At 52.0% G+C, this 15,280-nt stretch overlaps 2 protein-coding genes across 2 annotated transcripts; one reads left to right on the top strand and one right to left on the bottom strand.

The window, feature by feature from the left end:
- Window positions 1-127: 127 nt before the first annotated feature.
- ptrhd1 (peptidyl-tRNA hydrolase domain containing 1) lies at window positions 128-1,355 on the top strand. Its single transcript, XM_047022408.1, has 2 exons — window positions 128-394; window positions 839-1,355. Exons 1-2 carry the CDS (start codon window positions 185-187, stop codon window positions 1,007-1,009), a joined length of 381 nt encoding a protein of 126 aa, XP_046878364.1. The 5' UTR covers window positions 128-184; the 3' UTR covers window positions 1,010-1,355.
- A 1,546-nt stretch (window positions 1,356-2,901) lies between these two features.
- ncoa1 (nuclear receptor coactivator 1) lies at window positions 2,902-15,050 on the bottom strand. Its single transcript, XM_047022403.1, is given in 13 exon segments — window positions 2,902-7,343; window positions 7,456-7,633; window positions 7,990-8,161; window positions 8,299-8,668; window positions 8,799-8,897; window positions 9,249-9,500; window positions 10,087-10,249; window positions 10,466-10,592; window positions 11,392-11,484; window positions 11,634-12,435; window positions 13,454-13,995; window positions 13,998-14,539; window positions 14,864-15,050. Coding segments are annotated over 13 exon segments (3,654 nt in total). The 5' UTR covers window positions 15,010-15,050; the 3' UTR covers window positions 2,902-7,175.
- Between the last annotated feature and the right edge of the window lie 230 nt (window positions 15,051-15,280).

Genomic DNA, 15,280 nt, shown 5'->3' with positions numbered 1-15,280 from the left:
TACCCCTGCCATTTTATTGTAGCCTACTGCTAGTGCTAGTCTTAATGACGCTGTTCCCCTTTTGACCACACGATGGCACAGAAGTGCTAGTAGAAAACTGGATGCTTGGCTCTTTAAACCGGAAAGTAAACAAACCTGTATTTTTTTTGGTTCCGTACTGTAACCAGAATACACTAATCTGAGAATGGCGACGTCGGGGTCCGCAGCCCCCAGACGGCTTGTCCAGTACGTCGTAGTACGGTCTGACCTGGTCCACACGCTGGCCTGGCCTTTAGGAGCGGTTATAACGCAAGCCTGCCATGCTGCCACCGCTGCAATACACCTCAACTACAACGATCCCGACACGCAAGAATACTTGGCAGAACTAGACACCATGCACAAAGTAGTGCTTCAGGTAGCTACTGTCTTGTCCGAATGGTGGGGTAAAATTCGATATTTTATTAATTAAAGCCGACAGTTACTACGCCAGTTGTAGAGTCTAGTTCAACCAAGTGGAAGCAGAGTTGGTGCTGCGGCATCGTTGCCCTGGAAGCACGTGGGTGGAAAAATTCAGTGAACTGTTGTTGGGTCGTTGGGTTCACTTTTCAATTCTCGTTAAGTTTGGCTCCTTTTTGTGTCGACCAAGATTTCAGGGTAGCTTAAAAAATGATTGATGAAACCGCTTCAAGAGTCCTCTTAGTTTGAACAGAAATCAGTCTTAACAGTGAATCGCATTACCGATTGATTGTTTTGGCACATACCCTTTGCTTGTCATTCAACGTGTTTCTCTGTGATGATGAGCAGCCATTGATATGTTTGTGAAGGTGTTTCTCTTCAAGAGTGTGTTTGTGTTTGTCAGGCTCCAGACCAGGCCTCTCTCTCCATCCTCGCGGACACCCTGACGGAAAAGGGCGTGGCTCACAAGTTATGGATCGAGCAGCCGGAGAACGTGCCGACCTGCCTGGCTCTGAAGCCGTACCCTAAAGACACCGTGCACCCTCTCCTGCGCAAGTTCAAACTGTTCAAATGACCCCGGGAAACCGTAATGGAGGACCTGTACCTGGGCCTTGAAGGAGCTGGAGGGGTCAAGGAGTGTGTGTGTGGGGAGAGAGGACAAAGCCCTCACAGACGAGTGAAAAACGGATCTATTTAAGATGGCTGGTATCCCCAGAGATCACATCAACGTCTTAGATCCTTAATGTGCCTCTGCATTGGGTCCACTGGACATGTCAATAAGAATAATTTACATGTTAATAAGTATCATGTACTTGTGAATACATTGAAGTATGAATTAACATGACAAATATGAGCCATGAGATTCATCACTCGTGTGACACAGTCCTTGAGACAGTGGGGTAATAAAAACATGACATTTAGTTTGTGATGTTCATCTATTGTCATGCATGTCATTCTGTAGTTGCAGCTCAAGTCTTTCCCAGTACATGGTTATCCTAGTTTAAACAAACCGTGAAACAAAAAAGTGAAACAAAACAACAAAGTTGAAGGAAAAATGACACCAACAATCACCCAGAAGGTTAGTTTAGAATGGTGCTTTTATTGCAATGTGGTGCATTCTCACATTCATGGATGTTATAGATTAGTTAGTCGAAGCATCATTTGCTTCAAGGTCGACTTCGTCAGCATCCTCACTTTGGGGTAAGCAACAGAGCACACGGGGTGTGTGTGTGATCGGAGAACTGGGTAAACTGTATCCCAGTCAGAGCAGCTTGGGACGTTAACATGGACACATAAGACTGTTTCAGTAGATGCAAAAAAAAAAAAAAAAGATGTTTGTTTTGTTTTTCAGCCTGCAGGGTACTTCCTGTGGTGCTGGCCCAGCCTGAGTGTGATTGTCTGTGACTTCCTGTCTGTGACTTCCTGTACAGTTGTCATCCTAGGAAAGGTAGGGGACCTGGACACAGAAACATGCATACGTTCATCCCAGATAAACCCTCAATCATTATAGTTCCACAGCTGCTCCATTAGATGCCTCTCTACAAACATAGTTTTACACAAGAAGGATATACAAAACCGGACAAAAATGAGTAAAATGTATAATATATATATATTTATATTTATTTATATTAATTTTACAGGGGAGAAAGTGGAACCTGGTTGTTGAGCCAGAGTGAAGTCATTGCCCAGCAAGTGGCGAGATCCACCAAGTTCAGTCAATAAGGCAGCACTTAAGTTACTTTACAAACACATCAGCAAACAGTCTGGGAGGGGAGGGGCTGAGTCTGGGAGGGGCTGAGTCTGGGAGGAGGGGCTGAGTCCGGGAGGAGGGGCTGAGTCTGGGAGGAGGGGCTGAGTCTGGGACGGGCTGAGTAAGCAGTCTGCTGTCAGGTGGGACATGGCAGTAGGGGACAGGGGGGTGAAAACACACAAGTCTGCTCTATAACAGGGACTCCAAACGTAACAAGTAATGTGGGGATCGCACCCGGGTCTGCAAGCCAGAGGGACTACCATTAGACCAAGGGGAGCACCGAGCGGTCTGCAAATGACAAATTGGTGTTGATGGGTCCATTGGTGTTGAATCGTCACAGCTCTGCACCAGACTCAGACTAGGAAAGGACGGTGGGAGGGAGGGAGAGGGGACTAACCACAGCAGAGGAATGTTTTGAACAGGTTTAAGCTGAAGGGTGTGACTAGGGTGCAGTTAGCATGGCTAAGGCCAGGACAAGGGTTTACCTGAAGAGGATAGGCATAGTTTAAACTAGTGGCAGGCCCAGGCAACACATAGGATGGAATCACTATTTGCTCTGTCATTTAAATGGGAAAATACTACCAAGTTCTTTATAAAGAACCTGAGAAATTCGAGGATTACCTACATTCCAATACATTCAGGGGGATTCCTCTCGGTTTCCAAATAGTAATCTGATTTAAACTTAGGTATTCAAATGGCCTCGTTCCTCTAAGTAAATCTGGTATAAAGTGCAAAACTAGATTGTATTTCTTGCAAATTCCTGGATTAATTCAACTTTCTAATAGAAAACATGTACAATTCAACAAATGTGTTTTTTTTTTTTTTATAAAGGTAAAGACAAGAAAATCCTCAATAAGAATATTATTACGAAACAGCGAGGGGCAACCCTCTATGCATAAAATACACACAAGAGGCACCTCAAATTTGGTATAAAGTATTAGGCTAAATAAATGGCACTATTATTCGTCGTCTGTGAGACTCCGTTAAAAGCTTCGAAGGGGGGGGGTTGAAAAAACGGGAAAAAAACGTATGCCTAAATTACCCGGTGGTGATTTCTTAATCTGAACTTCTACTCTATCTGGATAATACCTTTAGTAGTATGGATACATGCTCTTCTATAAGGTGCATAGCGATATTGTCTGTTGACGGGATTATAACTTCCTGTAAACAGAGACGAGCCGTTTGCAGTCTGGGAGTCATGGCAACAGCGAAGGCGTCTGACAGATCGCCCTTTGGGAAGCGAACTCCAAAGATAGTAGCGATGAACAAGTACAAACTGTAGCAGTGAAGTAGGGCCTACAGAGTGCGTCTCTTGTTAATAGTGATTCATACCAGCGCTGTAAGGGAGCGGTTCATTCAAGGGAGCTGAGCAATTGTTCTGTCCAATTGAATACTGTACATCTTGCATATGATATGGATTAAACGTTTGAAACTTTGGTCATTACTTCAGACAAAGCAATACAACTATATCAGGCAATCTAAAACCCCACTTACATATATTAGTAGGACAAGGCAATGCTTCACAAAAACACAGGTTCCACTTTCCCCAAGATCTGTTTAAACTTTTTGACAACAGAGAAATTAAATAATATGGCCTTTTTAAAATTAACCCGTACAAAAGCCAGTCCACACTGTGTCTCTCAGTAAAATCACATTCAGCAGTCGCTAACCCTCTCTCTCATACAGAGCTGTGACACCTACAGGTCACATGACCCCTCTCTCATACAGAGCTGTGACACCTACAAGTCACATGACCCCTCTCTCATACAGAGCTGTGACACCTACAGGTCACGTGACCCCCTCTCTCATACAGAGCTGTGACACCTACAGGTCACATGACCCCTCTCTCATACAGAGCTGTGACACCTACAGGTCACGTGACCCCCTCTCTCATACAGAGCTGTGACACCTACAGGTCACATGACCCTGTCTCTCATACAGAGCTGTGACACCTACAGGTCACATGACCCCTCTCTCATACAGAGCATTGACACCTACAGGTCACATGACCCCCTCTCTTATACAGAGCTGTGACACCTACAGGTCACGTGACCCTCTCTCTTATACAGAGCTGTGACACCTACAGGTCATGTGACCCCTCTATCATACAGAGCTGTGACACCTACAAGTCATGTGACCCCTCTATCATACAGAGCTGTGACACCTACAGGTCACATGCAGGCATCTACAACAGAAGAACAAGAAAAGTAGAAGAAATCAAATCAAGACATAATATACAGTATTAATCACTCTCATATATATATTGACAATAAAATAAAAATGGAAGTGAGTACTTATTACCACAACCTTGGAGCACTACATTTTTGTTGATTCTGAACAAATACATATTCACATTGTCTGTTATATACATGTTTTAACCAGTTAGGATTATTGACCTTGTACCTGTATTGAGGAGACTAGGGGTCTTGTCTATGAGCAGCACTTGCATAAAAGAATGTCTGAAATGTTTCAATGCACACTGTGTAAATGGTGCTTTGTATTTGGCATATATCATGTCCAAGACAACCACTGTTCACACTGAAACGTTGTGATTCAAACATCTGCATTTTTGTCTTGGTTTCACACTATGACCATCGAGCTACTGTATACAGGAAAGTCTTTTAAATGGTGAGGAGAAAGCATCCACAAAAAGATCAAGTTGTCCTATCAGAGGTATTCAGACCAGATGGTGTGTGTGTCCTATCAGAGGTATCACACCATATGGTGTGTGTGTTGGTGAGGGTTGTCCACATGTAAACACACACCGCCACATGTCCCCCGTACATCCTGTCTGCTTGTGTTCTGTCCTGTTGCTTCCTGTCCCAGACAGCAGGCCAGCCACTGCTAAACCCAAACACTCTGAATGGACACTAAAAAACTGAAACTTAACTTGGTGAGAAATATGACTAGCTTTTTGTCATTGTCAATATCGTTTTAATCAAAGTCTTCCAATTGGTATTGGTTTGCAGTTGTGTTGCGAGAGCAGCTTGAAGCCAGCTGGGGTCTGGAGGAGTTGCCTGTCTGTCGACCAGGACCCCTGGGTGGATGGTTAGGATGGCTGAACCACTGTTGGCCTTCTAAACAAACGCATACAGGGCAGGATTTCAACCGGACACAAAAAGATTCACAAACCATGTTAGGGAGTTCTGCTGTACACAGGAAAGATTTGAACCAGCCTCTTGATTTGCAGTCTTCTATCACTGAACTTTGTTCCTGCTTGCTGCGATCTGTGACAACTCCCCACACCCCTACCCCTCTCCACCCCTCTCCACCCCTCCCTAGTGGACCTGTCTGGGCTGGGAGCTGCTGTAGTGTGTACTGCAGTCGGGGTTCTAGTGAGCATCAACACAGGTGTGTGAATGAGACATGCCTCGTCCAAAACCAAACTCCCAAGTCTTTCTCCCCCAACACACACCTACCAAGCTCTCACAGGATTGGACAGGTAAAAGCAATATGGCCAACATTTCATCCAGCCAATCACAGGCCAAGTAGGAGACATCTGCCCGTAATTGGTTGCACACCCATCTCATCTTGTGATTTGACCTCAAGGCGGCTGGGAGCGGAGAGCCCAGAGTTTGGTTTGGAACGGGCCACAGTGTCTGACTGGACAACAGTAGTCACATGAGCAGCCAATAAGAGCTGAGGGGTGTGGCCAGTGGAGTGACCTCATCTTTGTCATCGTCACAGTCGGGGAAATGAAGGAGAGAAAACATGCTGATGAAATCCTCCATGAAATATCCCCCCTCCTGTATTACAGCCAGGGAGTCCTGTGTGTTAGCGACTGGTGGTGTGTAGTGTAACCCTAACACAGGCTTGTGTGTTAGAAGGGAATTTAGAGGGGGGAGAGGTTGTTTAGACATTCAATATGATACCATACAGCTAAGCATGAGCTAGCCTTTTAGAAAATCTATCTTTTTTTCACATTTACAGAAGAAGACAGAGCTATCCCAATACAACAACGTTACATTTTAGCAGTGTTACATGTCCATGATGTGAAACATCAGAACTGATATTATTAGACTCTTGAATAAAAAATAAAAAATAAGGAAAAACAAAAAGAACCTGCATTGAATCACAATGTATAGACTGAGTTGCTGTTGAATAAGAGTGAAGACATCCCAACGTCTGTCTGTGCTGGACAATACTACCTGCCTGCACGATGCATGAGGCTTAACAACACTGATAGGCCAGAGGTGGAGGAGAAGAGAGGAGGAGGAGGGATCCTGAAAGGGCTCCTCTTCACAGCTGCTGAGAGGAACGTGACTGAGACAGCCAGGTGAGACAGCCAGGTGAGACAGCCAGGTGAGACAGCCAGGTGAGACAGCCAGGTGTAGTTGAGTTGGAGCAAGTCGCTCGGTGAAAGACATGAGCAGCATCCTGCCTGCCGGCCGGCCACCATGCCCCGCCCCCCGCCCCCATGCCCCGCCCCCATGCCCCACCCCCGTGTCCAGGCCCGGCCCACGGCCACAGCAGAGATCAACAACGACAACATAAACAAAAAAAACAAGAGTAGAAGAAGAGTTTTGAAACTCAAACTCCCATCAGGCACTGCAGCAGAGAGAGCCAGCCAGTCACAGAGCCAGCTGAAACTGAGCTATCCCATTGCAGAGGTCGCAACCCTAACAATCCCACAACGTTGTCCTGACAACAACAAGGACGACGCCCGCCCTGTGGGAGAGATAGGCAACCCCCGGAGCTGACCCCAGCTGCACGCTCTCCCAGGATGCACTGCGGCGACCTGACGGAACCGGCCAATCAGAAACAGACGAGGTCAGTCGGTCCTGATTAGATGACGGTGGCGGCGGCGACGACTTGGCAAATCCAGAACGTGACAATTCCCCCGAACCAGGAATTGGACTTCTGAGTTCTAAAGAAGGTTACCAGCAGTGAGAACCAGAGGCTGGGCCAGACAGTCCTCAGCCCACCAGACCAGACAAGAACCAGAGAGAGGCAGAGAGGTAAAGGTGGCGGGGGAACGGGGGGCGGGGGGTTACTCTGTCAGCAGCTGCTGCAGCAGGCTCTTCTGCTGGGCCTGGCCACTCTGGGGCACCAGGGGGGACTTCTGGGGGGCCAGGGCCCCCTGCTGGGCCAGGTAGGATTCACTGCCCACCAGGTTGACGGTACACTGGACGTCAGCAAACACCTGCAGCTGCTGCACCTGGGAGGGGGGGGTCATACACTGTGTGTTTATGTTGCGAGACACTTCTGGTGACGTAGAGAAGACTGGGGAGGGGGGGGGGGGTTATGGGGGGGGGGGAGTAGAACCTCACCTGCTGGTCGCCGCACATCGAGCCGACGTTGCCGAGGTTACTGTTGCCCATGGCGACGGGCGGACCCATTGGAGGTAGGGAGCTGATGGCCCCGGAGGAGCCAGCCATCGCCACGGTGATGCTCATGTTGTTGTACACCCCCTGCTGGCCAAAACCCTGACCTGCTGTGCTGAACAAGCTGGACCAGGGAACACATACACACACAAACACACACAGTCATAAAACACACACACATACAGGTTTTGTTATTATTACCTCAATCTAAATGTGTGTTTGTATGTCTGTGTGTGTGTGTGTGTATCATATGTGTATGTATATATTACATTTAGTCATTTAGTAGACGCTCTTATCCAGAGCGACTTACAGTAAGTACAGGGACATTCCCCCCGAGACAAGTAGGGTGAAGTGCCTTGCCCAAGGACACAACGTCATTTGGCACGGCGGGGAATCGATCCGGCAACCTTCTGATTACTAGCCCGACTCCCACACCGCTCAGCCATCTGACTCATATGTGTATATGTGTGTGTGTCTGACCTGTTGCCTAAGCCAGCCTGCTGCCAGCTCTTCATGTCAGCTGACTGGTACCCAGGAGGGGGCGGGGCCTGCTGCAGCTGGGGACTCTGGGAGTGTGAGTTGTGAGGAGAGAGGAGGGGACTGGTGGGGCTGAGCTCTGAGGGGAATGAACATTCCTGCTTCTGGATCATCCCTGCAACACACACACACAGTCATGAAACACACACACACAGTCGTGAAACACACACACACACACAGTCGTGAAACACACACACACACACAGTCATGAAACACACACACACACGCAGCTAAAAAAGGGATGTGACTAACCCCCAAACTGTTGGAGGAGCCCCTGCTGCACTGCTGAGCTGTCCCCAGGGCCCCCGAGGTCCCCCTGGCCCATCAGGGGCCCAAGCGCTCCCCTCCCAGGCCCCTTGGGGTCCAGGCCTCCCCCCATGCTGAAGTGGCTGGGCGAGGTGGGGGGGTTCCCCGGCAGGGGGCTGTAGCCTGGAGAGAAGCTGAACTGCTGAGACTGGCTCTGGGGAGGGGGCTTCTGGGCCCCCGGCCCCACCAGGCAGGCCCCCGGCCCCCCCAGGCCTCTCATCATCAGGACCTTCTGCTGGAGCAGTTGGCGCTGGCGGTGCTGAAGGCTGTACAGCTCCCTCTGCCTCTGGGCCATCATCTGGGCGTTCAGGGGAGGCTGGAGTGGGGGGGGGGGGGGGGAGGAGTAGAAGGAATAAAGGTGTTTTACTTTCACAGCTTCATAATAAACTGAGCAAGAAAGAAAGCCCCAGAAATAACACAGTGTGGGAAGTGTGTGTGTGACTCACTTGAGAGGGCATTTGAGGCTGTGGCAATCCCTGACGCATCCCCATGGCAACGTGCGTTCCCCCTGGAAACTGGCCCATAGCTGCTAGTCTACTCTGCAGCTGAGAGAGAGCGAGGGAAAGAGGGAGAGAGGGAGAGAAAGAGTGTGAGTCAGGCTGCTGATAGATGAGTGGAGGACTAGAGGACAGAGATAAGAATGATGAAGGAGGGAGACATCAGAGAGGAGGAGAGGAAGGCTGAGGTGAGAGACGAAGGAGGAAATCTGCTGAGAAAGAAAGGATCAATTCCAAGAAAGGAAAGAAAAATGAGGATAGGAAACAAGGACATCTGAGGATAGAGAGGCAGGGAGGCCGAGGCAGGGAGGTAGAGACAGGGAGGCCGAGGCAGGGAGGCCGAGGCAGGGAGGTAGAGACAGGGAGGTCGAGGCAGGGCCCTGTAGGTCTTCTCCATACCTGCTGGGGGCCCTGTAGCCTCTGCTGCAGCTGCAGTCTCAGCTGGTTGGGAGGAAGCCTCATTGCTCCGGCCACGCCTGGAGCTCTGGCCACGCCTGGCCTTAGCCCCCCCGGGAAGGCCCCCCGAGGGCCCCCAAAGGCTGTGACTGGGCCCCCCACCTCCTGGGGACAGGAGGCTGCAGAGCCGGGGGGGAACTGGCCGGGGTAGCTGGGCAGTTTGGGGTCCAGGATGACGGAGGTAGCAGCGGCGGGCTGGGGGGGGAAACGGGAGGGCACAGGGTCAAAACAGCCACCCTGTGGAAGGGAAGGAGAGAGGAGGGGAGAGAGAGGAGGGGAGAGAGAGGAGGGGAGAGAGGAGAGGAAGGAGGGGAGAGAGAGGAGGGGAGAGAGAGGAGGGAAGGAGAGAGGAGGGGAGAGAGAGGAGGGGAGAGAGAGGAGGGAAGGAGAGAGGAGGGGAGAGAGAGGAGGGGAGAGAGAGGAGGGCGTTAAATAGTTAACACTGCAGACCCTGAAGAGAGAAGAGAAGCTCTGAATAACAGATATGGATATTGAATAAGAAGTTATTCAATAATATCTTACTTTACTCAGAAAACTGTCAACTAAAGTTCTATGAAAGTGTTGATCCTGGTCAAGCCTGGTTTACAGCCTGCACATGCTGGGAACTAGCTGCATGAAAACATCTCCTCTCCATCCAAATTTCTCTCTATTCATCAATCCATCCATCTCTCTATCTCTCCTCCCCCCCTCCTCACCTGGACCAGCTTGTCTATCCCCAGGGCTCCTCCCCCTCCTCACCTGGACCAGCTTGTCTATCCCCAGGGCTCCTCCCCCTCCTCACCTGGACCAGCTTGTCTATCCCCAGGGCTCGGTCCAACTCGGCCAGCTGACTCTCGTCTCGGCTGAGGAAGCAGAGCAGCTGCTCCAGGAGAGCCTTCTCATCGCTGCGGCCCTCAGGGGTGGTGGGTGGGCACAGCAGCTCATCCAGGGGGCATGCGCCTTGCCTGTTCACACACACACACACACACACACAGGGACCAGACACACACACACCAGACACACGCAGAGAAATTACAAACCTTTTTGTGTATTTGTGCGTGTCTGTATGTGTGTGGACAGCAAGGCTGAAGAACTTGGCACCCAGCACATGAGTGGACGTGAAGGAGTATGTGCGTGTGTACAGTACTAGTGTGCCTGTGTTTGGTGCGTGACAGACTCACTCCTGGGGTGACGACAGCGGGCCGTGTACAGGGTCTCCCACACCAGACTCAAAGGGCACAGGCTCCATCAGAGGTAGAGGCTGGAACTGAGACCCAACCAAGTCTGTATTCTCCGTCTCAGCCAGCCCTGGAGAGAGAGAGAGAAGTGAAAGAGGGGAGAGAGGAGAAAGAGGACAAAAAGGACAGAGAGGGGAGAGAGAGAGAGAGAGAGAGAGAGAGAGAGAGGGGAGAGAGAGATGGTAGAGAGAGGGGAGAGAGAGGAGAGAGGGGAGAGAGAGAGGGAGAGAGAAGAGTGGGGATAGGGAGGGGAGAGAGAGGGGAGAGAGAGGAGAGAGAGAGGAGAACAGTGAGGTAAGAGAGGCTCCAGTACAGACATCTCTAAATGGGGAAACCCTCACACTAATATACAGTGTGGATACATATGTTTGTATCTGTTTGTTTAATACTATTTATTTCCTGCTTGACTGTTATGTTATGATTGTAGGCACCCTGAGATGGCCTTAATAATGATATCAGCACTATAAATACAACGCATCATCATTATTCTTATTACTTCACGTATCAGAAACTCTCTGAGATTCGTTTATTAGTCTGACGCACTGCGCTGGGGGGGCGTACTGCGCTGGGGGCGCACTGCGCTGGGGTCGCACTGCGCTGGGGGGGCGCACTGCACTGGGAGGGGCACTGCGCTGGGGGGGTGCACTGCGCTGGGGGGGCGCACTGCGCTGGGGGGGGCGCACTGCGCTGGGAGGGGCACTGCGCTGGGGGGGCGCACTGCGCTGGGGGGGCACTGCGCTGGGGGGGCGCACTGCGCTGGGGGGGGCGCACTGCGCTGGGGGGGCACTGCGCTAGGGGGGCACTGCGCTGGGGGCGCACTGCGCTGGCAGGGTCTTGGCAGGGACTTGAGCTCTCTCTGGGAGGCTGACCTGGGGTCTGGTCCTGGGTGTTGGTGCTGCAGACATCAAAGGGAGACTGGAGGTGCAGACTGCAGGCGGAGGCCGGGCTTCCATCACTGAGCCCTGGAACACACACGCATGCAGACACGCACACACAACAGACAGGAAGTGAGACAGGTCAGGGAACAGTTCGCTGTTACACAGGAAGAAGCAGAGATTGGGGTGCCTCCCTGCCTGACCCAGCAACCCCCGACCTGGCGGTAGGAACGTACCTCGGACCGGGGTTCTAGGGGACTCCTGCTTAATGGTGACGGTCCTGGGAATTATCTCTTTGTTGGGCTGAGGCTGAGACTGGGGTTGGGAGGGTGACTGAATCTTGACCTGGGACTGGGTGGGTGACTGTAAATGGAGCTGGGAGACAGGGGACTGGCGCTGAGATTGTGAGGGGGACTGGCGCTGAGATTGTGAGGGGGATTGGAGCTGAGGCTGTGAGGGGGACTGGAGCTGAGGTTGTGAGGGGGACTGGAGCTGAGGTTGTGAGGGGGACTGGAGCTGAGGTTGTGTGGGGGACTGGAGCTGAGGTTGTGAGGGGGACTGGAGCTGAGGTTGTGAGGGGGACTGGAGCTGAGGTTGTGAGGGGGACTGGAGCTGAGGTTGTGAGGGGGACTGGAGCTGAGGTTGTGAGGGGGACTGGAGCTGAGGTTGTGTGGGGGACTGGAGCTGAGGTTGTGAGGGGGACTGGAGCTGAGGTTGTGAGGGGGACTGGAGCTGAGGTTGTGAGGGGGACTGGAGCTGAGGTTGTGAGGGGGACTGGAGCTGAGGTTGTGAGGGGGACTGGAGCTGAGGTTGTGTGGGGGACTGGAGCTGAGGTTGTGAGGGAGACTGGAGCTGAGGTTGTGAGGGGGACTGGAGCTGAGGTTGTGAGGGGGACTGGAGCTGAGGTTGTGAGGGGGACTGGAGCTGAGGTTGTGTCTGGATCTGGGGGTCCCCGGCCTCCTCGCCGCTCTGCTGGTCCCCCGGGAGGCCCCTGAGGGGGGGCAGCAGCTGGAACAGAGGGTCCAGGTCACTGGAGAACTAGGAGAGAGAGAGAGGATCAGGTGGGCTAGTCTAGTGTTGGAGCAAACACTTAAAAGTTCCAGGAGGAAAGTTGGACACCTTCCTGGAGGACCTATGTATGAAAAAACGTTTGCATCATTGATGAGGACCTCCCACCCCCCTAAAAGAATATCTACAGTACCAGTTTGGAGACGTTTCCAAACTTTTGACTGGTACTGTATAATCAGGCTTTATATTCCAAAAACCAAACAAACGGACGTGTGAGATGAAGTTGTTTTCACACTACAGGCAATTCGCTTCTTGATCATTGCCTCGAAACAGTTCCAATTCATTTGCGAAAGTCAAGGGTACTGATACCAGAAATATCATTTGTGTCATTAGTGACATTTAGCAGAAAAACAGTACTTCTTAAATGTTCAAGCAAGGCTTGTTACTTTGGTTGTAATCTGTATTTGATGGCATGATTTCTCTCTCTCCTCTCCCTTCACACTGTGTGAAGTTTGTAAAGTTTTCCAAAGGTTGAAAAAAAAAATTCAAAAGAACTTGAAACGTTTGTGTCGTGTGTGAAAAAAGTAATTTGTATATATTTTTTTAGTTAGGGTTAGTTAGTTACAAACCCTAGCCCCTAAAACCTTTTGAAAGCTTAAAAGGAAAAAAATGAAAAGAAGTTGTACATCAAATATACCTAAAAATACATTTGAAACGTTTTTATGACGTGTTGGGTGTGAAAAATACAATCCATTTTTTGTTTTTTTTTGTTTATAAAAGTCAAAAAATTGATATAGGTTTGAAGGTTGCATTTTTTCTCTATATAACCATTTGGTTCTTAAATGCTCTACCTAGAACCTACCATAACACCAGCTCTACCTACAACCTACCATAACACCAGGTCTAACTAGAACCTACCATAACACCAGCTCTACCTACAACCTACCATAACACCAGCTCTACCTAGAACCTACCATAACACCAGCTCTACCTAGAACCTAACATAACACCAGCTCTACCCAGGTAAACATGTTCTGGTTGTCAGTACCGTGTCTTGTGGCCAGGCGTCTCCCCCAGGCACGGCGTCTCCCCCAGGGAGACCCTCCCCCCCAGGGAGACCCTCCCCTGTGGCTCTCCTGGCCTTCACCCTGATAGTGTGCAGGCTGAGCACTGCGGGGGGCGGGAGGTCGGCCAGGTCCTTCTCGTCCGTATCCAGCAGGAAGCGTAGCAGCTGGTGATCCTGAGGTTCCCTGGAGCCAGGCGTAGGGGGCGCTGCAACATGCTGGGGTTCCTTCTTCACCTCCACATCCCTCCTGGCCCCCCCGGTCTCCGGACCCCCCTCGCTGGGGCCGCTGTCCTGGAGCAGCCGGTGGAGGATCTTGTGGCGTTCGGTGAGGGTGCTGTGGGAGGTGGGGCACTGGGGGGGAGGGTTGGGGGGAGGAGAGGTGAGGGAGGAGGGGCATTGAGGGGGAGGGTTGGGGGGAGGAGAAGTGTGGTTGCTAGGCTTTGCCCCGTTGGTGTCCAGGAGCTGGCTGAGTTTGGGGTTGCCCAGCAGAGAGGTAGTGGGGGCTTTGACTCCGTCCCCTCCTCCCCCCCTCGGGGGGTTTGGCAGGGGGGGGGGCGTGCGGGGGAGGAGGTGGGGGTGCTGGCCTGTCTCTGGGGAAGAGGGGAGGGCAGCGAGAAGCTCATGGGCGTTGCGGCTCCCCCGTCCCCACCAGAGTGCTGCCTGCTGAGGCAGCCCCCTCCACCCGCTGCCCCTGCTCTGGCCGGGGCGTGGAGGCCGGGCGTGGAGGGGGAGAAGGGCTTTCCTCCCAGACCGGGGCTCGCACGCGGCCGTCTGGGAGACATGAAGGAGGTAGGGGCGGCTGTGATTGGACTCCCCAGGGGGGAGGGGCTGTTGACCTGCTGAGGGCACATTCGATTGGGTATAAGATAGTCTGTGGGCGTGGCGGGGGCGTGTCCGTGGGCGGAGCTGCTGCCATTGTTGAGGTGGAGGCCCGAGGGCAGGCCTGGGGCTTGGCTGGTCTCGCTGCCCGGGGGGAGGGCAGGGGAGCGGGAGGGCTGGGTTGGGCTGCCCTGGGCCAGTGGAAGGCTGGGGGTAGTGTGTTCCTGAGAGCTAGCTGTGTTGTGTTCCCTGGAGGGAGAGAGACACAATATGAGCTGGGAGGGATGGAGTGTGTACCTGCTGATAGTGTGTGTGTGCGTGTAGCTGTCGATAGTGTGTGTGTGTGTGTAGCTGTCGATAGTGTGTGTGTGTGTGTAGCTGTCGATAGTGTAGGTGTGTAGCTGTCGATAGTGTGTATGTGTGTGTACCTGTCGATAGTGTATGTGTGTAGCTGTCGATAGTGTGTATGTGTGTGTGTACCTGTCGATAGTGTATGTGTGTAGCTGTTGATAGTGTGTGTGTGTATGTGTGTGTGTACCTGTCGATAGTGTGTGTGTGTATGTGTGTGTGTACCTGTCGATAGTGTGTATGCCCAGGATGAAGGGCTGAGTGGCAGTTTTGGGAGGGCAGCAGAACTTGCAGCGTGTCTGAGCGCTGAGGGGAGAGCCATCACTCAGGGTGACCCGGTATAGAGGACTGATGGCTGTACCATGGGTCATCACTGTGCGCACACACACACAAGAAACATGTCAAAAACACACATCTCCTTTACCCCCACCCACCCACCCTCCTCCCTCTCCTCCAGCTCCTCCCCTCTCCCCCCCCCACCTCTCCCCTCCGCCCACCTCTCCCCTCCCCTCCCCTCTCCCCTCCCCCCACCCCTCTCCTCCCCCCTCCTCCCCCCCCCTCTCCTCTCCTCCCCTCTCCCCCCCCCCCCCCCCTCCCCTCTCCTCCTCCCCCCTCCCCTCCCCCCTCCCCTCCTCCCCCCTC

The sequence above is a fragment of the Hypomesus transpacificus genome, chromosome 6 (assembly GCF_021917145.1).
Source record: "Hypomesus transpacificus isolate Combined female chromosome 6, fHypTra1, whole genome shotgun sequence".
NCBI classification, from domain to species: Eukaryota; Metazoa; Chordata; class Actinopteri; order Osmeriformes; family Osmeridae; genus Hypomesus; species Hypomesus transpacificus.
This window is presented reverse-complemented; position numbering and strand designations above follow the sequence as displayed.